The 25,138-nt window shown below is 51.1% G+C and overlaps 1 protein-coding gene across 16 annotated transcripts in view; it reads left to right on the top strand.

Moving 5' to 3' along the window:
- Positions 1–25,138, top strand: part of CFAP61 (cilia and flagella associated protein 61) — a 106,039-nt gene that overhangs the window by 48,488 nt on the left and 32,413 nt on the right. For 15 of the 16 annotated variants that reach the window (XR_010471831.1, XR_010471830.1, XR_010471827.1 and 12 more), the window contains 7 exons: positions 5,542–5,640; positions 8,132–8,300; positions 9,424–9,598; positions 13,792–14,084; positions 16,142–16,469; positions 16,948–17,039; positions 19,083–19,288. Coding sequence is in view for 9 of the 16 variants with exons in the window: in XM_065059459.1 (XP_064915531.1) it covers positions 5,542–5,640; positions 8,132–8,300; positions 9,424–9,598; positions 13,792–14,084; positions 16,142–16,469; positions 16,948–17,039; positions 19,083–19,288 (1,362 nt within the window). In the remaining 7 variants the exon portion in view is untranslated. The remainder of the gene's footprint in view (positions 1–5,541; positions 5,641–8,131; positions 8,301–9,423; positions 9,599–13,791; positions 14,085–16,141; positions 16,470–16,947; positions 17,040–19,082; positions 19,289–25,138) is intronic. The other variant, XM_065059458.1, reaches the window with a different exon arrangement.

The raw sequence follows: 25,138 nt of genomic DNA, 5'->3' as shown, positions 1-25,138 counted from the left end.
ATTATTGCATTTTAAAAGCAAGTGGATTAAAGTGTATTTTTTGTCAAAGCCCTGAACTTCTAAAGTAGCCTCTAACACAGCAAGTGTGAGTGGTTGTCTGCAGGACGGCGTTGCCTTGTGAGTTAGAGGCACTCAGATGGGCTGGGAGCGCGGGGCTTTGCCAGCGCGGTTTCTGACACAGCGGCTCCGACTGCCGTTGTCTGGCAGCGCAGGATCAGACCATATCCTGCACATCTGTCCTGGTTGGCAATACTTAGCATAATGCTTGCTGTTTAATTAGGCTTTTTATCTTTGCATTTGTCTGAGAACATCTGAAGCCTTCCATGTTGCCTGTCACTAATTAGTTGACTAATTAAATAGTTAGTGCATACTTGCTGATCACAGAGCTAACATGTAATGAATGGTTTAGTGATCTTCATTATTCCATACTATCTATCTTTGCCACATGAATTGATATACATGTGCTTCCTTTTGACTGCCTTTTTGTCATACCAAGGCAGATCCAGAACAGTGTTGCACTCGCCCACGTGTTCGGTGTTGGTGGGTCCGTGTCCCACAGGCACTGTTGCCTTTGTCGTTCATGGTTAGCGGGGACGGAGCGGTGACAGAGACAAACACGTGGGTGATATGGGATGGAGCGCTGACAGAGACGAACACGGGGGTGATACGGGATGGAGCGGTCCCGGCGGGGCTGTGAGGGGCTGTGCGGTCCCGGCGGGGCTGTGAGGGGCTGTGCGGTCCCAGCGGGGCTGTGAGGGGCTGTGCGGTCCCGGCGGGGCTGTGCGGTTCTGCCGGGGCTGTGAGGGGCTGTGCGGTCCCAGCAGGGCTGTGCGGTTCTGCCGGGGCTGTGAGGGGCTGTGTGGTCCCAGCAGGGCTGTGCGGTTCTGCCGGGGCTGTGAGGGGCTGTGGGGTCCCGGCAGGTTTCTGCTGCCAAGGGAACGGGAGCCACGGGCCGTGCGAGCACACACAGCGGTGGGGGGTACCCCTCGCTCCTACAGGCTGCTCAGAGTCTGTGGTGCTCAGTAATGTGTTGATCTTTTAGTGAAAATGTGGTGTTATTAATATCAGCAGCCTGTAGGCTGACCACTCGAGTTGTAGTTCTGTGTAGAGCTGGAGAATTTGTAAGAAAATCTTCTCCTTTCGTAGAAGTCTCTTCTCCAAGTCGCGTCCCAATTAGTTTGTTCTTGAAATGTTCAGGATGCTGATCTTTCCTTAAACAAAAGCCCAACTTTGGGTGAATTGTTCCAGTGCTTGGGAAAACAAGGACTGCTGTCCGTGTCTGTGCTTTACGGTGGGACCTAGACCTGGGCGCCCTGAGCACCGCGTTGTTTGCTGGGGCTCTTGTCGCTGCTCCTTCCCAGCTCCTTCCCGCTCAGGGTCCTTTGTTGTTGGTGGTGCAGGGCAGATTTCTCTGCTGTCAGAGTTTCATCAACGCAGGAACTTATCACAACTGGGTTTTCAGCATCCAGTGCTGAACACAGACTGTTCGTTGGGATTTTTAGAACAATCCAGAGCTGCCATTACTACAAGTGCTCTGCTGCAGTGAAGCTGAGGATCTAATTAGGGCTTTATTTTGGGATAGGTTAAGATTTCCAATATTAAAGTTAGCAATTTTGGTAGGCAGGTAAGGCATTATCTTCTGTCAACCTAGTTTATTTTAGTTTCTATAAATGACTGGAAAAGCCAAAAAAGCATAGTGCTTCATTTCAAATAAATTAAAATGCTTATGTTCATGTAGGCTACTTCACTGCACTTTATTTTTTGTAACAGAAGTGATTTGACTTATTATTTGTGATAACGAGAGGTTTAATGAAAGCAATTGATGAAATCATTTGTCCAGGTGGTTGTTGCCATCTAAGCCTCCATCATTACATCATGCACACAAGGAAACATGAAGTAGCAAGACATCAGGCAAAAATCAAGAAGAGCTGGCAAGGAATGTGCTGACAGATTCACAGGATCCAGGATGTATACATATATATATATAAATCATGTAAGGAATGTGCTAACAGATTCACAGAATCCAGGATGTATACATATATATATAAATCATGTAAGGAATGTGCTAACAGATTCACAGAATCCAGGATGTATATAAATCGTGTACTCAGACTTGTTTGTTTGATTGTTTGACGATGCTCACAGTAAATGGCGACCGTGTTGTATTTTGAGGACGGGTGTTGGGCCGTTGTGTTGCAGCCGTCCTCCCGAGCTGTGCTGAAACCCAGCACCTTTTACTTATTTCCCTAGATACCCTAATCCCTCCCTGCTCACCGGTGTCTTTGAGCGGCTCTTCCCTTTGTATCCACAGCAACAGGAATCCCTGCTGGAGTTATTTGTTTCTGGGATGCAGGTGCGCTTGTTTAATGTTACGTTGGTCAGGCTCTTGACTTGAACCTCCGCTGTGGCCCTGCCTCGTAGCGGGGGCTGTGGCGTGTATCAGGAGCACACGAGGCGCTCTCTGTCCGGCGTTCACTGCTGTTTCCCAGAGCCGCTGTTGGTTTTCGGTTATTAAGAGCTTTCAGGCAGCAGTGAGGAGTCGAGAGCCGAGAGGCGTGGCCGTGGTTCCGCAGCAGCACGGCCTGCAGCTTCGTGCCCTGGGCCCGAGTGCCTCTGTCTGGGTTTGCCATCCTGCGGTCAGGTGTACCAGACACGCTCCTGAAATCAAGGGTTCGTAATACAGAAATACAGGCTTTTTATTCTATTTAAAGATGCTGATGATTTTCACGAACGCCAGCCTGTACTTGTGTGTAGAACAAACCTTGATTCTTAGCCAGAGTCGTCTCGTGTCTGTGAAGCCGTGCCCGCGATTCCGTGGAGCGGGGCCGGGCAGCGCCTGCCGGGCCGTCCGCCCCGCTCCCCGTGCCCGGGAGAGCTCTCGGCGCTGAACGGGATCGGAGATGTGACCCGGTTCCTCACAGCGTTCCAAGGATGCCAGCGAGATGAGTGGATGGGAAACATGAATTGGTGTTTGGGGCATACGGGGATGCCATGGGAGCGCTGAGCTAGAAGTAAATCATTAGTTAGTAAATCCTACTGCGTGGAAGGTCTGAATTGGAGCCTCACGCTCAATGGGGAAGAACTGAACAAATACCATATGACTGGAAATGCTGGATGACTGCCTATGGACTAAATAGAGTAGGGCATCTGCAGAAGAAAGGTTTGTGAGCAGATGAGTAAAGGGTGTCATAGTGCAGTCATGCAACAGAGCCACGTTAGTGTTACCGACAACCTTCATCCTGCCATTTTGCTGATGCTGCTTGCAACGCTTTAATCCAAAATATGGTTGATGTAATTTAGTGTTACTGCAGCACCTGGGTTTGGAGACCTGGCTGGAGGCCACGCAGGACAGAGATGGGTTCAGCTCTAATCTGGACAGAAATGTCACTGCTACGAGGGCAGGCAGGACCGGGGAACAGCGGGGATGTTCATGTACCGTTGCAGTGGTTGTGCTCACAACCACATGCAGGCAGATGCCGAGGAGCCACGCTGTTTGTGTGTGAGGTTGCTGTAGCTGTTCACCCGTGCGCCCACAGTGCGTGCAGGTGGCGTTCTGTGCGCTTTACACTCAGCTCGTGTCTTGGGCTCTCCTGTGCGTGAAGACCACTTTGTATCCCTCCGCCAGCCTCGTGTGGCCATAAATGAGGAGCAAGTTCTATTTGCACCCACCTCTGCAGAGTGACCTTAATTTAAATGAGAAACAGGCCCATAATCTGTATAAATATATGCACTCTGGTACATTAAGGTTATTTATTACATTGCACTCAGCCGAGTATGCATGGAGATTTACTGTAGATAATCCATAATCCAGAATTAAACTATTAATATGCATTTTGAGAGAGGCAGCCATAACCTTGAAATTCCTTGGTTTAAGTATGACCTTTAACTTTGTTTGAATATATTTTTTAAACGTATGAATAACAAATTAACACTGGTAGATAAAAAACATTCTGATTCCTTTGTACCATTTGTATCAATCCATACTTAACTTACAGAAAGCCTTGAAGATTAGAAGGCTTAATCACTCATAATATTTATTTGTTTTTAAATGTCAGATCACATTTAGTTCAATGTACTGTCAGTTTTGCTCCTCTCCACCCCCACTCTGGGGTTAACAAAATACCGTGGAAAATATTCCTCTTTTTGTGTGCAAAGACACATGCATCTTAGGAGAATGCCAGAACGCTTGTGCCTGGCCCATGTGAAGGAATTACTGTCTGTATCCTCCCGAATACAGGGGTCAAGTCTCTGCTGTTCCTTGGCTATGCTGTGCTACTTCCACCAGTGCTGTTGCGGGTGCCGGGCAGGTTCCAGCGGTCAGGACTCGCTTTTCCTGTGCTGCAGTGTGCACAGGTGAGCTCTGACAGCAGAGACCCAGGTCCTGTGCTGCGGTGTGCACAGGTGAGCTCTGACAGCAGAGACCCGGGTCCTGTGCTGCAGTGTGCACAGGTGAGCTCTGACAGCAGAGCCGGGTCCTGTGCTGCAGTGTGCACAGGTGAGCTCTGACAGCAGAGCCGGGTCCTGTGCTGCAGTGTGCACAGGTGAGCTCTGACAGCAGACCCGGGTCCTGTGCTGCAGTGTGCACAGGTGAGCTCTGAGAGCAGAGACCCGGGTCCTGTGCTGCAGTGTGCACAGGTGAGCTCTGACAGCAGAGACCCGGGTCCTGTGCTGCAGTGTGCACAGGTGAGCTCTGACAGCAGACCCGGGTCCTGTGCTGCAGTGTGCACAGGTGAGCTCTGACAGCAGAGACCCGGGTCCTGTGCTGCAGCGTGCACAGGTGAGCTCTGACAGCAGAGCCGGGTCCTGTGCTGCAGTGTGCACAGGTGAGCTCTGACAGCAGACCCGGGTCCTGTGCTGCAGTGTGCACAGGTGAGCTCTGACAGCAGACCCGGGTCCTGTGCTGCAGTGTGCACAGGTGAGCTCTGACAGCAGAGCCGGGTCCTGTGCTGCAGTGTGCACAGGTGAGCTCTGAGAGCAGACCCGGGTCCTGTGCTGCAGTGTGCACAGGTGAGCTCTGACAGCAGAGCCGGGTCCTGTGCTGCAGTGTGCACAGGTGAGCTCTGACAGCAGACCCGGGTCCTGTGCTGCAGTGTGCACAGGTGAGCTCTGACAGCAGAGACCCGGGTCCTGTGCTGCAGTGTGCACAGGTGAGCTCTGACAGCAGAGCCGGGTCCTGTGCTGCAGTGTGCACAGGTGAGCTCTGACAGCAGACCCAGGTCCTGTGCTGCAGTGTGCACAGGTGAGCTCTGAGAGCAGAGACTGTGAGCAGAGCTGGGTCCTGTGCTGCAGGGTCCTGTGTCTGACAGCAGAGACTGTGAGCAGAGACCCGGCCCTTACAGCAGCCGGGTAGCCCTGGCAGGCGAGCCCTGCAGAAGGGCTCAGGAGCAGCCTGGGTGGTGACGCGGCGGGGTGAAACGTCTCTGGACGGGCTGCGCTGGGTGCGTGCAGCCCTGCGGCGCGGAGCTCTGCCGTGCGCTGAGATGCGCTCACCCAGCTCACTCACAGCGGCTGAACTGCGGCCTTCTGTCTTTCTTTCCACAGTCCCCATCTGAAGTTCAACAATCTGACCTTGATCTCCACTCATGGCCTTCCAGGAACAGACCCGCTGGCCTCCAAACATAGAAGATTTTTAATTAACAGGTTTGATTATTATATCTAAACACTTCCATAGCTTCAAAGGAAAACATAAGTTTGTAATTCTTTGTGAACTTGTCCTAAATTGTAGATAGGTATATAAGCAAATCGCCTCAAAGTAATCCAACCTGTCTATATAACGTGCACTCACCTACTCACCTATGAAATGAGTCGAGTCTTTTACTCGGGCAGTATTGCAAAAGCAGTAGCGGCAGGACAGCAATCCAGGGCACTGGCCTCTGCTTTCCAAGACATTTTGGATTGTTTAGATCTCCAGGTTAAAGAAAAATGACAAAAGATGTATGCTTGCTTTAAAAATATTATTTAGTTTTTATTTTCCATGAGTTTCATTCCAAATATTGCTGAAAAAAGAACATATAACAATTAGTATTGGTGGTATTGATGGGTTTATGTTTTTATTTTTGGAATAGTGACTAAGAATTCTCACTGTATGCAGGAATATGATTGTTCTGGATGTGGAGAAGCACAGAATTAAATCAGTCAGCTATTGAATAGCTGGGGAATGGACTTAGTATCATTTATTTAGCAGTGGCATGTGACTCTGAAACCCGGACATTTGTTCACCAAATCCTCTATCAATAAGCTGCAGTGCACTGAAGGGCCGGCGCTTCAAATGGCAAAACAACGCGGTGTCGGAGCCCTAAAACAAAACCTCCACAGAGACATGGAAATGGTGTGATGTGAACCTGCTTAAAACTACTTTATCTCATTTGGATTTTTGCCCTGTCACGGATTTTTTTATAAGTAGTTACCTGAATCAGTCTTCTTATTGTAGAAAGGGGTGTGTTTAAGTACAGCTCTAGTAAATGAGGGGTTTACATGCTCACGTAAATGCATGTACTCGTTTTCCTAATATACTGTAAGAAAGAGTGGTAATAACCAAGCGTCCTTCCTCAGGGAAAGCGGCAGTGCAGAGCTGCCTCCCAGAATCAGCTGTTAAAGTCCAAAGCAGATTAAGAGTGAAAATTGAACTCCGCAGGGTATGATTTCTGAAAGCATCCCTGTGAGTCTGCAGTGCCAGTCTCCTGGGAGCTGTGCACCTCAATGGCCATGTTGTTTATAGATTTCTGCATGATTACAGTTCAGAGCTGTTAGTGTTTTTCTTCCCTTATTTATTTGCCTCTGGTACTGGTGAGTGCAGGGGACGCAGAGCGCCCCGGAAAGCCTGGTCCGTCGGTCCCGCAGTCCTCCAGGTCACGCGAGCAGCTCTCTGTGTTTCTGTGGTGTCCTGCGTGACCATCTGGGGAACTCAGTGACAACAGTTGATGTGTGGCGATCAGCTCTGGTTTGGAACATATATTCTGGTACTAATGCCAAAACAACAGCCGTGTGTGCTGAGTGTCTGTGGTGTTCTCTGCTGCGGGCTCCGCCGTGGCGCTGCGGGCTCCGCCGTGGCGCTGCAGGCACTGCTGTGGTGCTGCGGGCTCCGCCGTGACGCTGCGGGCACCGCCGTGGTGCTGCGGTCACCGCCGTGGCGCTGCAGCAGCAAGGGTTCAGGTGCGAGCCGAGTCCCCTCCTGTTGGATCACGTCACGTTTAGGCCTGTGGAAGGAGGGGGAATATTTTTCATCACCCAGTGTAAGTAGGAGGTGAAGGCCTGGGAGCCATAACTCCCGTACGGAACAAGGTTCTGCTTCTTAAAACAGGCAAACCTTCTCGTTTGTTACCTGGAACTGTTGTTTCCCCACTTTCATTAAGAATAAATTGTTGTTCAGTTACAGATCGGTGCAGTCTGACGTTTTCACACCTGCACTGTTGGTGTGTCTCTCTTTCTCTCATTTACCTGCTTTGTTTTCTTTTGGATGGCCTATGTGACAACTCCCCTTTACTCCTGTTGGCATTCAGTTCATCTTGTGGAGGAATTCAGCTGCATCTCGGAGACTTCTCAAAGTCTGGGGGTGGAGGGTCAGATCAGTATGTTTTCAGAATCTTTCATTCTTGCATTTTGGAAAAGTTCAGTTGGAAAGGGGTTGCCAGGAGTAAAACTGAGATCTTTTCCTTTTACTTCTAGATCTGACAACCGTTTTCCTAGCTTTCTGTCTATTTTTGAACTCTTCAGACTAATACTTTGGAACACGGATCTTAAAATGCCAGTAGTGCCTTCATTGCTTTTGTGTCTCACTGTGGCCACTACAGGTGAAGTGAGGGAGTCTTGTTATAGGAGAAAGAGTTGGACTCTTAAAGTATTTTCAGGTGCAAAAGTCTCCTCCTCGCATCAGCCTGCAAGGAAAACGCAGAGTAAAGCCTGTATTTCTGACTGGTTGTGTAAATTATGTGGTTGTATGGCCCGGTGCTGGGAGGGCTTGTCAGTTTGTAAGCGAGTATTTCATAATGACTAACGTTTGGCTCTGGAGTGCTGCAAAGGCACAGCGAGAGCACGGCCGGGGCCGCCGGGCACCGCGCTGGCTCGCCAGATGTCTAATTAATGCCTGCTGTCAGCTGCCGAAATGTCACTTACAGATATGCTTTCTTCACAGCCACTGTTTTAATGATGAAGATTATGCACAGATGTCACTTTGTTCCTGGGTTAATGTTGTGGTTGGTAAAATGACTGGCATCAATCGTGCTGCCAAATATGTAGTTGTTTCCAAGGCGAGAAGAGTACCGTATGACTACCTGGTTCTCTGTACGGGACAGAAATACCAGGTAAGGCTGTGTACCTTTGTAATATCTTCATTTTTTACAGCACGTGGTGTTTCTGTGACCAGCAGAGCAGTAGGGTAGTGCTTGGCAAGGGTGTAACCAGTGTTTGCAGCGCTTTGGTGTAGCGGGTTGTGCCATTCCAGGGCGGCTGTAGAACTGGGAGGAGATGAGAAGCTTCACAGAACTTGCTGCCAGCGAAGTCACCGCTCAGTATCAGCTCTTAGGCAAAGCAAAGCTGCCTGTGTTTTGCCACCATGACCATTAAACCTCTGCGGAGTGGGCACGACTGACACGTGGCCCCAGCCGCGGGAGGCTGGACTCCAGCTGGCCTAGCACCATTTGACCCAGTTCTGGTAACGGGGAGACTTCCTTATCGAATTAACCACCCGTCTCCCGTGGTGCCCAGGCCTCGGTGTGCGTGGTGCCCGGTGTTTGTCGGCACAGTGGTTTCCAGCGAGGCTGGAGCGGACCCTTGGCCACGTGGGCTGTGGAATCGGGCTCATCGCCAGCCCTACAGCCCGGCCGCGGCTCGGACGTCCCGGCACGGCTCCTCCTTTCTCGTGTGCCGCCACGCGGCCTTCAGGCTGCGTAAATCAAACGGCCATCTCTTGGAACTTGTAGATGAGATTCCCTTTTTTGCGCTGTACAATTCAGATTGAACTTGTTACTGTAAAGTAGCGTTGTACAATTAACACTTTGCTGCATCCTGGCATTTTAACCATCAAGCAGGTTTTGTTCCCTTTCTCTGGGACGAAATCTCTTATTTCAGCAAGTTGGGTTTTTGTTGACAAAATACAGAGGCCGTCTTGTCACTTGAAAGTATGTTATTCAAACAACTGAAGAGACCTCCCAGCTGTATATTTGCACATTTCTGCTGTTTGCGTGAAGTCTCATTCACTCGCTTGGTCTGTGTTGTTCTTCACTGTTGGGTCGCTGCTGTTGGTCAAAGCCTGAGTACATACAGGTGTGTGCTCCGGCTGTACCTGCTGCCGAGGGTTGAGACAGGTGGGGATGTGCAAGGGCACAAACCATTAGGTATTCAAATGGCTTGTGTAGTTTTTTAAATCTGTCTTAACGTTCTCCAAGATACACGCCATATATTTCTTCATTTCTTCATTTCCTCCAGGTCCCGTCTCCCACTGGAGCGGATATCAGCAAACTCCCAACTAACAGAGAAGTCATGAGTAAGTGGCCGCAAAGATACGCGGGGCAGGTCCCGTGCAACCACTTCACCCTCAACGACGAGCAGGACTGCTCCAGGGCAGCGCGCTGGCTGCGGGAGCACCTGGCCGGCTCCGAAGGTGAGCGCGTTCCTTGGCACGCCACGTTTGCACAAGTGCTTTCTGAGCTTATTGTTTCCTTAATTCCACGGTATAATTGGTGCCTGATTAATTCTAACAAAGTCTTTCATCTGCTCTGCTTTGTTTTCCAGATTAATTTACAATTTGTTGTCATTTTTGATACCCAGCGTATTTAGCTAGGAAAGAAAGGCTTGAGATAGATTAATTATCTCTAATTATTGTATAAACCAAAATGAGTCCCAAATGCAAATCTGGCTGGAGTCATTAATTAGTCAATTAAATAATAATTTAATTAGTGGATGTGTTTTTCTGTTGTATAGGAAAATATCTAGATTTGAGGCGTAACACAAAGAAGACAGGTGTAAATTAGGAAGTGGTTTTTTTCAGTATCTGTCACCTTTGTATTCATTTACATCAGTTACAGATTTTCACACAGAACTGCAAGCTCCCAGTATTTTCTTCTTAGCCCTTACAATCACGCATTTTTGTCCACCAGACCGGTTTTCTCAGCCTGTTGGTGTGCGCATTGTTCATGTGTGTGTTAGTTCATTCACTGAACGCGTGGGCTGTTGAAAATATCTGCCATCATCCGGAATGGGAGCCCGAACGGTAAATGAATTCATGTACCACCGGTTGTGGTGCTGGGTCTGAGTTAGGACAGGGATTAGAGCGGGACAGCTGTCTTTGTGCAAACCGCAACAGCAGGAGTTGTGTGGAGATGCAGTGTCTAAGGAAAACGAATACGTACTTGGTGTGGTCCTCAGGGTTCACGTCCTGCTCAGCCGACCTCTAGGGACATTCTCAATATGCTGGAAGTTTCTCTGTCATCCTCCAGTCTTGCTGTGCTCAGATCAGGAGACGATAAACGTGGTTTTCCTCAGACATGTCCAGCCTCAGGCATGCACACAGAGCCTCTCCAGCAGTCCCGCCTGCGCGTTCCGCAGCCGATCTGCATGGCTGCGTTTGCATAAACAGACGGGTTCTAGTGTTCCCCGTTTGCTGCTGCTGCTCGGTCAGGGAGATCCGTGCGCGCCCAGCCCTGGAATGTGCTCCAGCACCCCTGCGCACAGCGCCGGCCGCGACGCCCGGGGGAACAGCAGCCCTGCAGCACCTCGTCTGCTTTGGGGCGAACTCACCCTTGTTATTATCGATGCTAAATTAATATTATATCGATCACAATTCATGATTGCTGCTGACTTCCGGTACACTGTAAAGACGGATGTCCATCTTGAGCGCTGTCCTGCCTCTGCTGTGAGCCCGATGCGCGCGGGGCGGCGGTGGCTCGGGGTCTGTCAGCGCTCTGCAGGCGCCACAGTTGGCTGTGGGCCTCTGCTTTTCATCTCTGAAATCCTCCAGGTCCTGGTCTTGCCTTCAGTAAGTGGTAATATTCCACCGCCTACGGTTCCTCTCGTCAGAGCTGCAAAGTGTTGTTTGTCAAATTCCTGTTTAAAGGAAAGCGTTAATCGCTGAGCTTCACAGTGCCAGTCTTACTAGCTTAATTGGATGAAATCTTCATTTGGTGGCACTGATTCTGAGAGCAGCTTTTAATTAAGAGTTCAGGTAGGGTTTTTAATTGCTTTTCTCCCCGTGTGAGCTCTGGGCACCTCTGCATTCTGGATGAAATTGGTGGATGCTTTTTCGCAGGTCATAAGTAGAGCGGGATCAGCCCAGCAGTGGGTGCAGCAGGCGGTGCAGCATGGAGGTGCAGCAAGGGGCTGCAGTGTGGGGCTGCAGCGGGGGCTGCAGCATGGGGGGCTGCAGCATGGGGCTGCAGTGTGGGGCTGCAGCATGGGGGTGCAGTGTGGGGCTGCAGCATGGGGGTGCAGTGTGGGGCTGCAGCGGGCGGTACAGCATGGGGGGCTGCAGCATGGGGGTGCAGTGTGGGGCTGCAGCGGGGTGTGCAGTGTGGGGCTGCAGCGGGCAGTGCAGCATGGGGGGCTGCAGCATGGGGGTGCAGTGTTAGGCTGCAGCGGGGGGTGCAGCAGGGGCTGCAGCATGGGGGTGCAGTGTGGGGCTGCAGCGGGCGGTGCAGCGGGGGGGTGCAGCAGGGACCCCGTGCTGGCCGTGCCCGCGGCTCCGGGAGCAGGGCCTGACGAAACCCAGGCACCTAATGCACATAACCTATTAGAACTGTAATTGTGACTAATTGGAATTCGTCTCCTATTAGCTCTGCACTTTCCATGAAAATAAAAAGTAGGATGGAAGTAAAGTAAGGAACAAAACTGCTTTAATGGCCCAAAATGGAGCAATTATTTTTTCTCTTTACCTAAACATGGTTTACTGCCTTATTAAAAGCATGTTTGTAGGAATATTCTCGCATTAAAATTCCAGTGCATGAATCAGCAACCAGAGCCACTGGTGCTTTAGCTAATACTGCTTTTCTCCTTAAGCTTTTGCAAACCAGGAAGATTCAGGTCGCGCCGGGGTCACTGAAATCTTGTGCCTCCGCTGTGGCAGACGAGCGAGCCGGCTCTGCCGCGGCGCTGGCACGCTGGTGATAAATGGTAGAACTAGCCCAGCGGTTCTTATTTATGGCTGCTTCTTTCCATGGAAGATTATTGTGTTTACTCACAGATAGATACATTTTCATGTAGTTAAATAATAAAAGCATCCTGAGGAACTGCTATCTGTCCAGTGGACATAATTTCAGTCCATAATGAATATCGGTAGTTCCTACACTACTACCACTGTGATCTAAAAAGCCACTAATATTGCAATAAGCAGAAACCGTAAATTGTTGATTTACAACGGGTCAGTAAAGGAGCATTGCTTTCCTTGAGCTAATGTAGTTGTATTTAATATTACCATATAAACCAGAATGTTAATTTTCTTTGAGAAATGCGGGGCTCAAATCTGACCCCGCATAAACAGAAATGCCAACATATAATGCAATAAGTGACCTTCCCTGCAAAGGGGCTGGTTCTGCTGGGTAGTGAGGCTGCCTAGACTCACCTTAGAGTGAGGATCCAGCTTTGTTGGGCTGTGCTTTGGGCAAGCGCTGCTCGGTTCCCACTCCCAGCCACTGCAACCTCTTCGGCTGCCCCCGGTTTTCCCCCCTTGCTAACTGGAAATGTGTGCATGTCAGCAGCCGTGCACCGTGTTCTCCCCTGCGCCACGAGCGCGGGTGGCTGAAAACGATCGCATCCAGGTGTGTGGCTCAGCACTGGCTCTGCTTGTTTGCTTCTTGCCTACGCGCTGCCGCGGCCGGGAGACGCGGCTCAGTCCTGCGCCTCGCTCTGCGCTGCCCGCGGACACCGTTCCCGCTGCCACCCCGTGCCATTCCGCAGTCCATTGTGAAAGCGGTGAGGTCTCTTCTTATGGGTTCAGATGAATGTGTTTGCAGGTAAAATTGTTCTGTCCCTCCGGTCAATGACATGAACAGTAAAAATAGGCTTTTCAGCATTTCTGAGCGTGTATGGTCACGGGGCAATTATTTTCCCTGACAGTTATGAAGAATAATGTTTATTTGGCAGCCAGAAGTAGCCCAACTGATATGGACAAATAAAATAACCTTGCAGTCAAAGGGGGATAATAGAACATCTGTTAACAAATTTTATCATTAATATTGGTGGGAGCCGGGCTTTGTGAACGCTCTGTTTAGTACCGCTCTGTGTCTTGTGGTCCCAGGGAAATTAGTTTAGCCTATGAAGTAATAAAATGGAGGTTGTAGTGGGACGTAAACGGCCGGGCGGAGGGGGCAGCGGGGTGCGCGGGGCCCTGGGCGGGGCGCCGCTGCACCCTGGCTCCCGCATTGCACTGCGACTTGTTGTCTCTAACTTGGTCTTGCCATAGCTTCTGGGTTTTTCTGCATCATGTATTTAATTTGCTCCTGTGCCACCCCCTTCCCCCCCCAACAAATCCTTTGAATGAGAAAAATTGAGGAGGGAAGGGAGAACAGAATAAAAATGGAGGGTTTTTTCCTCTAGAGGATTTTCAATCAAAATAATTTCAAATTGTGTGGTCGGAATGAATGTCATACTCCTATGTTAAGTACTTGCCTACTTTGCGGGATGTTTCGTACAGATTCTTCACTAAATTATCTTAGCTACTGTTGCTAGGTACCATTGTTTGCTTCATAGCATCAGACAAATAAGAGGGTCAAAGAGAGCAATTTTGTGTTATTATCATCTGAGTTACACTAATAAGGTTTTCATTGTACATCTTAGAAATTTTTCCCCCTTTTTTTCCCTTAGGGAACGTCATTGTCTATGGGAACACAATTGACATTTACACCACGGTAGAAGCCCTCTTGTCTCTCGGAATCGCCGGCTCCCGCATCCATCTGGTGCATCCTCCCGCTGGCTCCAGCGTCACCTGCCTGAACAACGCGGCGCTGGAGGGCGCCGTGCAGGACGCCCTGTCCCGCGCCGGCGTCTCGGTGCACCGCGACGGCGTCCTGGCGCGCTGGGGCTGCGACGGCCACGCAGACCGCATCACCTGGGCGGCTTTCACCACTGACACTAAACCCTTTCAGTTGCAGTGTTCAGTAAGTGTGCGCTTTCATTGCATTGCCTTCCCTCCGGTTTTTCAGGCAAAGACCAGCAAATCTAGTAGTCCCTCACTGGTGTATCTGTTTTCTCATTGTCTCTAGAAGATTGCACGTTCACTTGTTGGTCTAAAGGATTGTTGTTTTTTTTAAAATCCAGATAAAACCATTGTTAATGCCCTGACTGATTTGGATTAAGATGTATTTAAGTCACCTGAGCACAAGTAGCTGTTCACTGCTGGGTGCCAGATGCATTCAGCTCGGGGGAGAGCCCTGTGCCTCGAGCGGTGCTCCCTGGCGCTGGGCTTTCCCAGCCCGGTCCTGGCAGCGTGTGGGCAGTTCCCCGTCGTGCCGCGGTGACACCCATGCCCGGCGCTCGCACCCGCTGCAGTCTCCGGTGCCCGTGGCAGCGGTTTTGTGCCTCCCGCTCTCCTCGTGCAGCTCTCTGGTTTGCCCTGTCCTCTTTCTCTCGGCCGCCGCTCTGCCCTCGCGAGGCCCTTCCCAGCCCGTTGCTTGTGATGGCAGCGGCCTGATGCTGTCCAGCTCGGGTCCAGCGTCTGGCGTGCCGCTGGGTGCCCGGGAGGACGGGCTGTGCGGAGCAGCTGCCTGCGCCACGAGCAGCCTGTGCAGGAATCGGCCCTGCAGCAGCTCCGGGCCTTTTGGGATTTGAGCCAGTATCAACTGGTGATTGGCAGTTCTTGGGGGCTTAATTTGTTGAGTCCTGCGGGATAGAAACAAAGGGAGAAAATCTCGCCCGTCCCCGAGCGGCAGGCTCCCTCCTCCCCTCCCGCGCTGACAGATGGCGCCCAGCCCGCAGGTTGCAGCCGTCCCTCCCTCGGGCGACACCGTCCTGCCTGGCAGCCGGCAGGACGCGGGGCTGTGTGGTCCCCTTGCCCTTGCGGGCAGAGCTTCCCTGATGTTGGATCTACTAGATGGTTAGAATTCCCTTGACTGTGCAGAGGTCGTTACTTGTTTTATGTACAACCAAGCGCAGAGGCTCCGGCTCCTCTGCTGCCGCGTCTCTGCCGTACCAGCGCAGCTGAAATTTCCGGCTCCCTTTGCTTCCCTCTCCAGCCGTTATTGCGCCTGGCTCATCCAGCTGGTCGGGAGCCGCTGACACTCACCCTTGGTCTGCAGGAAAGCTCTTTGATGGTGTAATTGGGTAATACCTTTACACGGGTCACAGCCGCCTGCTCCCTGAGGCTGACACTAAGGGAAGGACAGATTGCTGCTGCTGGTTTGCCCTGATAGAGTTATGTCTCAGGCTGCTAACTTTTCACCTTTCTCAGCCTGTGCAGTAATATTTCTTGGTGGTGGGCAGCAACATCCACCTTGTTGTCTGATCACGTTAACGGCTGAGGGCGCTGATGAAGGGGAAAGCTCTTTCTAAAGGCTCTGGAAGCGTCACAACCTGTATTGTAGCAACGAGATGGTCAGTCTTCATCTGTACCCTTTGCAGACCGTGGTCTTGTTTGCACCTTGTCATCCTTACTACTCTTAATCCTCAGAACAATTTGCATTTCCCATCTTTCCATTTCAGGGCCAGTCCCTCTGCTGGTAGCCATAGTAACAGAGTTTGTTGGTAAACAGCCACAACAGTCGGAAACATGTTTGTCATACACAGTTATGCTGCTGAAATGCAAAGTGCTTTGTACGTTTCTGTTACTTGGGGTTTCAGTTTGGCCTGAGCGTTTGAAAGAAGAAAATCAACTCCATAAAGGGTTCAAGTCTGTTTCATATGCTCATATTAACAGAGAAAATCTGCACATCCGCTCAGGCTATTTGATATAGTTAATATTAGAGTTTAAAAAATAAAACGTCTAATAACCAGAAGTAGATAAGTCTAGTTTAGTAGTTCTCCCATCTGCTGTCTTTGTTTTAATGTTAGTAGCTGTATATACTGGATCAGAAGGATGTATCTGCGTATATAAAATCATAATTTATTTCATGTGCTTGTTTTTAAATAACATTCAGAATGAAGCGTATAGGTTGTGATTTATGAAATTGGCCAGTAACTGACGTATAATAACCAGTGCATGTTCACATCTTTGTTTTAGGCATTTTTTAACTTTGCCTACCGGAGAGTGGATTTCGAAACCTTCAAGGCGATCAGCGATGCTCGCCTTGTGTTTGACGGGAGGCTCGTGATCGATACCCAGTTCCGCACCAGCGATGCCAGCATCAGGGCTGCCGGGCCCCTGACCAAGTATTCCCGGAGGTACTACGCAGACGGATGGACGCACAGCAACTTCAGCTCCAGGGAGGTCGGCTTCGAGCTGGCTGCGTCCATGCTGGGGCTCTTCCACCCGACCCGTGCGCCCTCTCCTAGGCCACCAGAAGGGACCGAGGGACTCATCCCCATGTACAGCGGGTGTAAAATCAAAGGTATGCCAGAGCGGCGGTCGGTTGTACTGTCCGAGCCCGTGTGATTTTTGCTGTGACTGTGTGACACGGTAGGTGTGACGGCGGGAGGGCCCCAGAGCTCCCTGCACACTCAGTGCACAGAGGTGAGCGGCGGGAAGCGCTTCCGCTGTTGGTTTTTGCTAATAACGGACCAAGTCGTGCTTTCATTTACGTCACAGTAAGTGTGGAGTGTTTCCCGTGGAACTCTGGGTCTTTACACCAAGGTCAAGATCAGTGAAACTGTAATCAGAACTTTTCAGTGTGCGGGTACTGCAGCAGTGTGTATAAGAGTACCAAAAAAACGTTTATCATGGGAAGTCCACCAAAACAAATAAGTTCCCTGTTTTCTTTTTAGAGCCACTTAGTAAACAAACAAACAAACAGATATAATGGGAGAAGGGGGGCAAGCAAACCCTTTCTCTTTGTTTATAATTAATAAATCTCACCTCTTTGGCGGCAGGAGGTGTTCTTCCTGGCGGGTATCATTTCGTGCATATTTCCAAACCAGAAATCCCCATCCGCTTGGACTTGGAACTTGCGCTGCATGATCACGTAAGTTACGTTATTTAACTTTGTTTTGTTCTCCGTTTTGAAAGGTGTTCTTGTTTAGGACAGCACAGGTACATGGATATCTACCGTGCATCTTAAAAATGTATCTCGAGTGAACATGGGAGTAAATATGTATTTAGAGACCTTCTGGAGCTGAGACTTACCAATGAGCTCTGGAATAGAACACACCACATAAAAAACAAATCTCAGGGATTATTTGAAATTTTTTAGTTTATTTTAAGGTAAATTCACTGTCATATTGCAGATGTGGAATAAATACAGATAAGATTATCCTATTAACTTCTTTACTGCCGTTCCCAGTTCCTTTGCCATGAAATCAGCTGCAGCTGAAGGGGTTTTGGTCCTTGAAGGCAGAACCACTTGCCCAGCCCCGGCGCCCTGCGCTCCTGTCACTGTCAAGGCACTCTGGGTTCAGGTCGCTCCTAGCGGGTCGCTGCAGCTCCTGACCCTCGTTTCCCGGAGCGGCTGGCTCGGCGCTGCACCCGTTCCCGGCCATCGGTCCCAGCGCGGCCTGGGAGCTTGTCCTGCTGGCTCTCCTCAGCGCTCTCTTTCAGAACCGCCTGCTTTCGGCTTGGTTCTGGAGAGGCACGACTCGTTTTCTCAGTCCCGTGCGCCGTGCTGCTGTTCCTGGCACACGCTGGTGACACACAACACCAGGGCAGTGCTGGTATTTGCTGTCAGATTTGCATAAGAACAAACCCAGTCGGCTGAGCCAGGCTGCGGCGTAGAAATCAGGTACAGCCGGTGGACAAGCATGAATCGCATAACTAACCGCATCTCTCCGATGGTCCTTTCCATGCTCTGTGGTATGTGACTTTTCAAAAGATGCCTGATTTCTGTAAAGAGCATGTAGGATAGTATTAGCTGGATTCCACTGAAAATGACTTTCCGCCTTAGCGCTTAACCCCTTTCCTCCATGCAATAAGGTGATAAATGCATATAAATGATAAAACTTTGCAGCCTGTCAGTGATATCCAGCTGGTTTCTAGACCAGGAGGAGAAGAGTATTTTCTGGTAAGGATGCTCTGTAGTTCAGTGCTAGAAAGCACACGTGCTGCAGCTGGGAGAGTCGTCTCGGAACAGGGCAGAGCGGCTGCGGAGGAGGTCGTCCCACGATGCAGACGTGTGGATGCTTCTCCTGCTGGAGAACCTGACTCGTGAAACATGGAAAGGACTAGATCTGTGTGTTTTACGGCCAGGCAGGAGCAAGCTCCTGTCCCATGCAGATTAGACCTTCTTCCTCAGGAAGTGCTGCATCAAGCCCATTCTTGCAGCTGATGTAAAGAGTGGTTTTTAAAAGACTGCTTCAGTGTTGATTTTGAAACTTGGACAGCAATGGTCCTTGGAGATAAGCTGCTTTTAAAAGGGATCAAGCTCTGGGACCAGGAGTCAAAGCCCAGCTCACTCGTTTGCCAGCTCTGCAGGTCCAGATGAGCCGTCCAGAGCAGCACGCACTGGGCAGCAGCAAGGACTACTGCAGAGAGGGAAATTGGTTCTGCCACTCCAGATTGCTAGAATTGCTAGAGAATTCTTTTGCTGCAGCTTTGATTACCTGCTGTCTGAAAAGGGAACATCTTCAAAGCCACTCCAGAAACTTCATGTAAATCCTAAAAGAATTTCCTAAGAGAGAAGTAAGAGAAGGTAGCGAAATGTATTAGCTGGGAGATATGTAAGTAACAAAGGTTACTGTAGCCTAGCAACAGGTTTTAGAAATATACAAAACTGGAGCATGAGTACAGCTTTAAAAGATGGATCATCCCACTGCAATGTGAGGTTTGAAACAAATTTTTACGCTTTTGTCTTTTGACTGGGTGAACTAGCTGAATCTAAACGCTGAAGTTCATCCAGGTGTGAACCACACACCAGGGCTTTACGTCCAAACCGTACCGGCTGCCTTGTTGTATAAACTGTGTGAGCAGGAACGGGTGTTCGTTGCTAAAGGGAGGCGGGTGGGTGTTCAGAGGTGGCAGGAACGGGGCAGGACAGCCGGCGGGGCCAGCGCCGTCCTCGTGGTGTCTGTTCCAGGGCACAGAGATGGTCACCGGGGAGGCGCGACGCGGGAATTACTTCAGGATGCACATCAACAAGTACGGCGTGGTGGACAGCATCACCTGCTTCTCAGCGGAGCCCGTGCCCGTCTCCAACTACACCTGCCTGTACGGACAGCACGAGCGTCTTCTTAATGATCTTTATTATCGCTGGAGTGAAGGGCAGATTACAGATTTCTACAGGTAAGGGAAACTCAGCATTGTGCATAAAATCTCCATTCTGACAGAATTTGAGTTTTATTTTATTATGGTTTGTTTTCTGGCTGGTTTTCCATAGAGCAAAAGATAGATTTTTTTTATTTTTTTTTTTTAAATATTTTCTCCTATTTTGCGAACTGGGGACTGATTTTGACGTCTAGAAAATGTTGGTGTTGTTTCACAAGAGAGGAATGGCACAGCATCCGTCGAGTTCACATTGACAGTGAAGTGTCGATAAGCAGAACTGAAGGAGGGTGGCACAGTTGTGAGAGAGATGAGCTGGGACAGCAGGTAACTTGCTTTCCTTGTCGCAGCTGATGCTGATCAGCTAATACACTTTGAGCACTGGAGGAAACTCAATATTCGGGTTGTGGCAAGGTGTCATCAGTCCTTTTCATGGTGTCACAATATGCAAACACAGCTGTGACCTGATCTTTTCTATGAACCACATACGTTGCCAGACACACCTTTGTCATTTGCCCAGATGTGGTTACAGTGTCAGTTGCATGGCCAGCAAGTTTCACACCAGTATCCACATCTGGCAGAATAAACCCCTGGCTTTGGGGTTTGTGCCTGCAGCAGCGTCTCCCTGCCCTCACAAAAGCAGCCCTTGTTCCTTCCTGCTGCCGCGCGTTGTGCACGTAGCCCGCCCGTGGGCCTCGGCGCCGCTGCTCCGGCCTTCGCTGCTGACGGCTACGCGCACGGTTGATGAGACGTTAACTTTCTGAATGGGCAGCTCGTTTCTTCAGCAGAGAAAATAGGAACCCATTGGCCTCCCTTGCTCTTGTGATCGTGACAGGATCCCCGTGCAGTGCACAGGCTGACCGCGGGGTTACGAGTAAGATCAAGCTCTAAACACCCACAGTCAAAGGGATGAGTCAGAGGTGCAGCTCTGTCTGTGAGCAGCACGTGTGCCGCTTGGGCTGGACGGGTCCTCATCGCTTCTCTTGAGCTCTTCTTAATTAGTGATGACAAACTCATTTTGGACTTGTCTTTTACAGCCTTTAGATGTGCATGTTGTTTGGGATCTTTTGCATCATTATTTTATGTCACCTCTCATTAGCCTGTGGCAAAATTCCTGAATTGCAGTTGCCAGGTTTTTCTCATCTGGTTATTTTATTGCCTCTGGTCCTGTTTTCAATGTTTTTTGCACCTTACCTCTAGATAGGTTTGTTCCTTCATGCTGTTCAGTCATTTGAATGCAATCACAAATGTTGCTGTGTAGCAATTAACATCTGCTGTTCTTTAATCCTTGCTCACTTGCTTCTGCGGGTGCTTGCACGCGCACACACGTCTCTGCTCACACCAGTGCCGGTGTTTCCGTCACCAGTGTCCGTACGACGAGGACAGGCAGCGCAGGAAAGGCCTTGGCAGCCAGCCCAGGGGGAGAGAAGGGACAGCGAGGGGACCCCGGCCTGGGGTCTGCAGGAAAGGAGGGGACAGTGAGGGACCCTGGTCTGGGGTCTGTATGGAAAGCAGGGGACAGTGAGGGACCCTGGTCTGGGGTCTGTATGGAAAGGAGGGGACAGCGAGGGGACCCCGGCCTGGGGTCGGTATGGAAAGGAGGGGACAGTGAGGGACCCTGGCCTGGGGTCTGTATGGAAAGGAGGGGACAGTGAGGGACCCCGGCCTGGGGTCGGTATGGAAAGGAGGGGACAGTGAGGGGACCCCGGCCTGGGGTCTGTATGGAAAGGAGAGGACAGGGAGGGACCCCGGCCTGGGGTCAGTATGGAAAGGAGGGGACAGTGAGGGGACCCCGGTCTGGGGTCTGTATGGAAAGGAGAGGACAGTGAGGGGACCCCAGCCTGGGGTCAGTATGGAAAGGAGGGGACAGTGAGGGACCCCGGTCTGGGGTCGGTATGGAAAGGAGAGGACAGTGAGGGGACCCCGGCCTGGGGTCTGTATGGAAAGGAGAGGACAGCGAGGGGACCCCGGCCTGGGGTCAGTATGGAAAGGAGGGGACAGTGAGGGACCCCGGCCTGGGGTCAGTATGGAAAGGAGGGGACAGTGAGGGACCCCGGCCTGGGCTCTGCACAGAGCAGCCCCAGCACAAAGAAAGGGGCACGGGAACCTGCTGCTTCAGGAGGAGGCAATGGGAAAATGCTGGCTACTTGATGAAGTCTCATAATAGGAAATATATATATACAATACATGTACATCCACATAATAGAGTGTTATATGCAAGGTACATCCATATACGTACAATAGACAGTGGAGAACCTAGCCATGAGAACCATTAGAAAACCATTAAACTGAACAATGTTTGAGCATCTCCTGTGAGATGAAGATTGTCTTCAGGCTTTTATGCTGACGAGAAGTGGTGTCTGGTCTTCTTTTGGCAAGGAGACCGAAAATGCATTTGTTGATTTCCATGTGTGTGATAAAAAGAAGAAAAACTGTTTTGGGGGAGTTCACGTGCTCTATAATGATCTCACATAACCGTGTGAATGCAGACCTGACGTTGCGACTGAAAATAATCCCTTTAGACCAGTGCGCATTACACTTCCATCCCCTCGCAGTGTCTTCTTGCCAGATGTGAAGTGCCTGTAGTGAAAAGCAAATTCAGACCGTGAAAATGTCGTGGTTTGTTTGCTGAGCTGCTAAACTTGCTGGTTGGAAACTTGCTGGTTGGAAAGACATTGAAGTGCTGGAGCGGGTCCAGAGAAGAGCAACACGACTGGTGAAGGGACTTGAACATAAGACCTATGAGGAGAGGCTGAGGGAGCTGGGCTTGTTTAGTCTAGAGAAGAGGAGGCTTAGAGGTGAGCTCAGCACTCTCTAGAACTACCTGAAGGGAAGTTATAGCCAGGTGGGGATTGGTCTCTTCTCCCAGGCAGTTAGCAATAGGACAAGGGGGCATGGGCTTAAACTCTACCAGGGGAAATTTAGGCTGGAGATTAGAAAGCAATTCTTTACAGAGAGAGTGGTCAGGCATTGGAATGGCTGCCCAGGGAGGTGCTGGACTCGCCGTCCCTAGAGGTTTTTAAACTGAGATTGGACATGGCACTTAGTGCCATGATCTAGTAAACGGACTAGAGTTGGACCAAGGGTTGGACTCGATGATCTCTGAGGTCTCTTCCAACCCAGTCGATTCTGTGATTCTGTGATTCTGTTCCTTCCCCTGCTCCTTCTCCCAGCCCCTGTTTTGGGGAGGGCCTTCTGCAAGGCAAGACAGCACGGCGTTTTAATCTCTTGGTCTGCATTTAGATTTCCCAGCATGGCATCTAGTTCCAGGAATGGACACAGTGGAACAGCTGTCACCTGGGAGCTAATTTATTTCTGTGTAGCATGCAAATTATCTTTTAAATAATTAGAGACTGCACCTAGCAATGAATTTCCTCACTGATTTGCGTTCGGTATAAGGGCTGAAAGTTAACCCCATGGTACCGGATTTCCTGACCGTAGAGTGCCGGTGCCGTTTTCAAATTAGCATGAACAACAGGCCCTCAAGATTGAGCTAACTCAAAGAAGCAACCCGTTCCGGTCGCGTGCGTGGCGCCGCGGCCAGGGGCAGCGATGGCATAAAAGACATTTCCTTTCCTCGAGAGAACAGTTCAGTTGATTCGGTATGAGTTCAGCGGAATTAAAAGCTGCAGGATTTGACCTGCAACCAAGTGAAAGGCTGAAGTGGCCCCTCCGGCGTCCTCGTCCCGCTGCGGCGCCTGCACGCGGTGGTGGCACGTGGCACCTGCCCCGGCGCGGTCACCGCATCCCCAGCGCCCGCTGTCCCTGCGCGTCCTCAGCCCCGGGTTTGCAGCATCGGGGCAGGAACAACCACTGCAACCAAGCTGAGGATTTTGTGTACACACCTTTTATGTCACCTGGAAATTTAAGAGGTTTGGAATCCAATACACGAAGGAGCTTCTGCAGTTTTTATTCATTTCCCATAAGGTTGTGTCTCAGAAAGGCTCAACTGGAGCTTGAGCACCCAAGAGCGAGGCTCTTCCCAAGAGGGCAGACTGCTCCTGAACGCAGAGAAAGCCACTTCCAGGGGGTTTCATCCCAAGTGTCCCCTGCACCCCACTCCTTCCTTCCCCTGGAGCTCCTGGTGCTCACCTGAGAGCCTTCACATTCTTTCCACTGCCGTAGCAGCAGATAAAAGGCTCGGGTGAGGAGAGAGCTCCGCACGCTTTGTTTGTTTGCTGGTCGTGAGCGCTCCGCAGCGCTCCACAAAGGAGGAACGCAGCCAGCAGCGACACCCTTTGTGCTGCCCGAGACGCAGGCAGCCGCGGGGCAGTTGCCAAGTTATGGAACGTGTCTGCAGAGCGGAGGAATCTCCCTCTGCTGCACCTTCCCTACAAAACACATCATTAGAGGCGGCTGCCGATACTGGGCAACCAAATGGATGCTCAGTGGCATCGTGCCTTCAATACGAGCTAGAAGTGCTTTGTGTAGGCTGCCGTGGGCTCTGAGGGAAGCCAGACCTGCTTAGGCAATGCAAAAAATCTGACCCGCTCGTTCCTAGAATACTGGAGAAGCTTATTTATCAAATTAGGCGTGAGTGGCTTTTACTTGGGATTTTGTCATGCGTTTTAATGAACTCGTTCTGAGTCACGACCCACAGAAGATGCTGGTTGGGTGACAGTGCTGTGGCAGTGACACTGGCGGTGTGGCAGAGGAGCACCGCTGTTGGTGACAGTGACACTGGCAGTGTGGCAGAGGAGCACCGCTGTTGGTGACAGTGACACTGACAGTGTGGCAGAGGAGCACCGCTGTTGGTGACAGTGACACAGTGTGGCAGAGGGGCATGGCTGTTGGTGACAGTGACACTGACAGTGTGGCAGAGGAGCACCGCTGTTGGTGACAGTGACACTGGCAGTGTGGCAGAGGAGCACCGCTGTTGGTGACAGTGACACAGTGTGGCAGAGGGGCACCGCTGTTGGTGACAGTGACACTGGCAGTGTGGCAGAGGAGCACCGCTGTTGGTGACAGTGACACAGTGTGGCAGAGGGGCATGGCTGTTGGTGACAGTGACACAGTGTGGCAGAGGAGCACCGCTGTTGGTGACAGTGACACAGTGTGGCAGAGGGGCATGGCTGTTGGTGACAGTGACACAGTGCGGCAGAGGAGCAGCCTCGGTCAGCGCCACGGAGCCAGTGGTGCGGGCACGCTGGCCCTGCCCTTCTGGCTGCATCTCTGAGCAGCGTCACAGGGTCAGTCCCGTGCAGGACTGCGAGGAGGCGACCAGCGGAGCAGCCTGGCCGGCACACTTGTCCAGAGGAGGGGGAGCTTGCCACCGTTCGGTGCGCAGTACCAAGGGTATTTGCAGCAAGATGCAGGCGCACCGAGTGCTGCGCCTCCCCCGCAGGGCCCGGGCTCGCCTGTCCCCAGGCTCACACGGTCCGTCTGGGGACCGGTGACGGGGAGCCCGGCCCGCAGAGACACGAGCCATGTGCTCCTGGGCAAGCGGGAGCTGTGAGGGGCTCGTGAGCCCGCAGTACCGCAGACGGGCTGCCGGCCGCGGTGGGCCCAGGAGGCCGAGCGCCCCGCCAAACGCAGCAGTGTGCCCCAGGAAGGGCACAGCCGCTCTGCAGCAGGAGGCCGCCCGTGTCCGTGCTCCGGAAATTCCACCCAGGAGATATAAACTCCAGAATTTAACAAGGGAAAGTGTAGAGTCCTGCATCTGGGCAGGAACAACCCCAGGTTCCAGTATAGGTTGGGAAATTACGTATTAGAGAGCAGTGGAGGGGAAAGGGACCTGGGGGTCCTGGTGGACAGCAGGATGACCATGAGCCAGCACTGTGCCCTTGTGGCCAGGAAGCCAATGGTACCTGGGGTGGGTTAGAAGGGGGTGGTCAGTAGGTCGAGAGAGGTTCTCCTGCCCCTCTACTCCGC

This window comes from Columba livia, chromosome 3 (genome assembly GCF_036013475.1).
Source record: "Columba livia isolate bColLiv1 breed racing homer chromosome 3, bColLiv1.pat.W.v2, whole genome shotgun sequence".
Taxonomy (NCBI): domain Eukaryota; kingdom Metazoa; phylum Chordata; class Aves; order Columbiformes; family Columbidae; genus Columba; species Columba livia.
The sequence above is the reverse complement of the archived record's forward strand: the minus strand, read 5'-3'. Positions and strand labels throughout refer to the sequence as shown.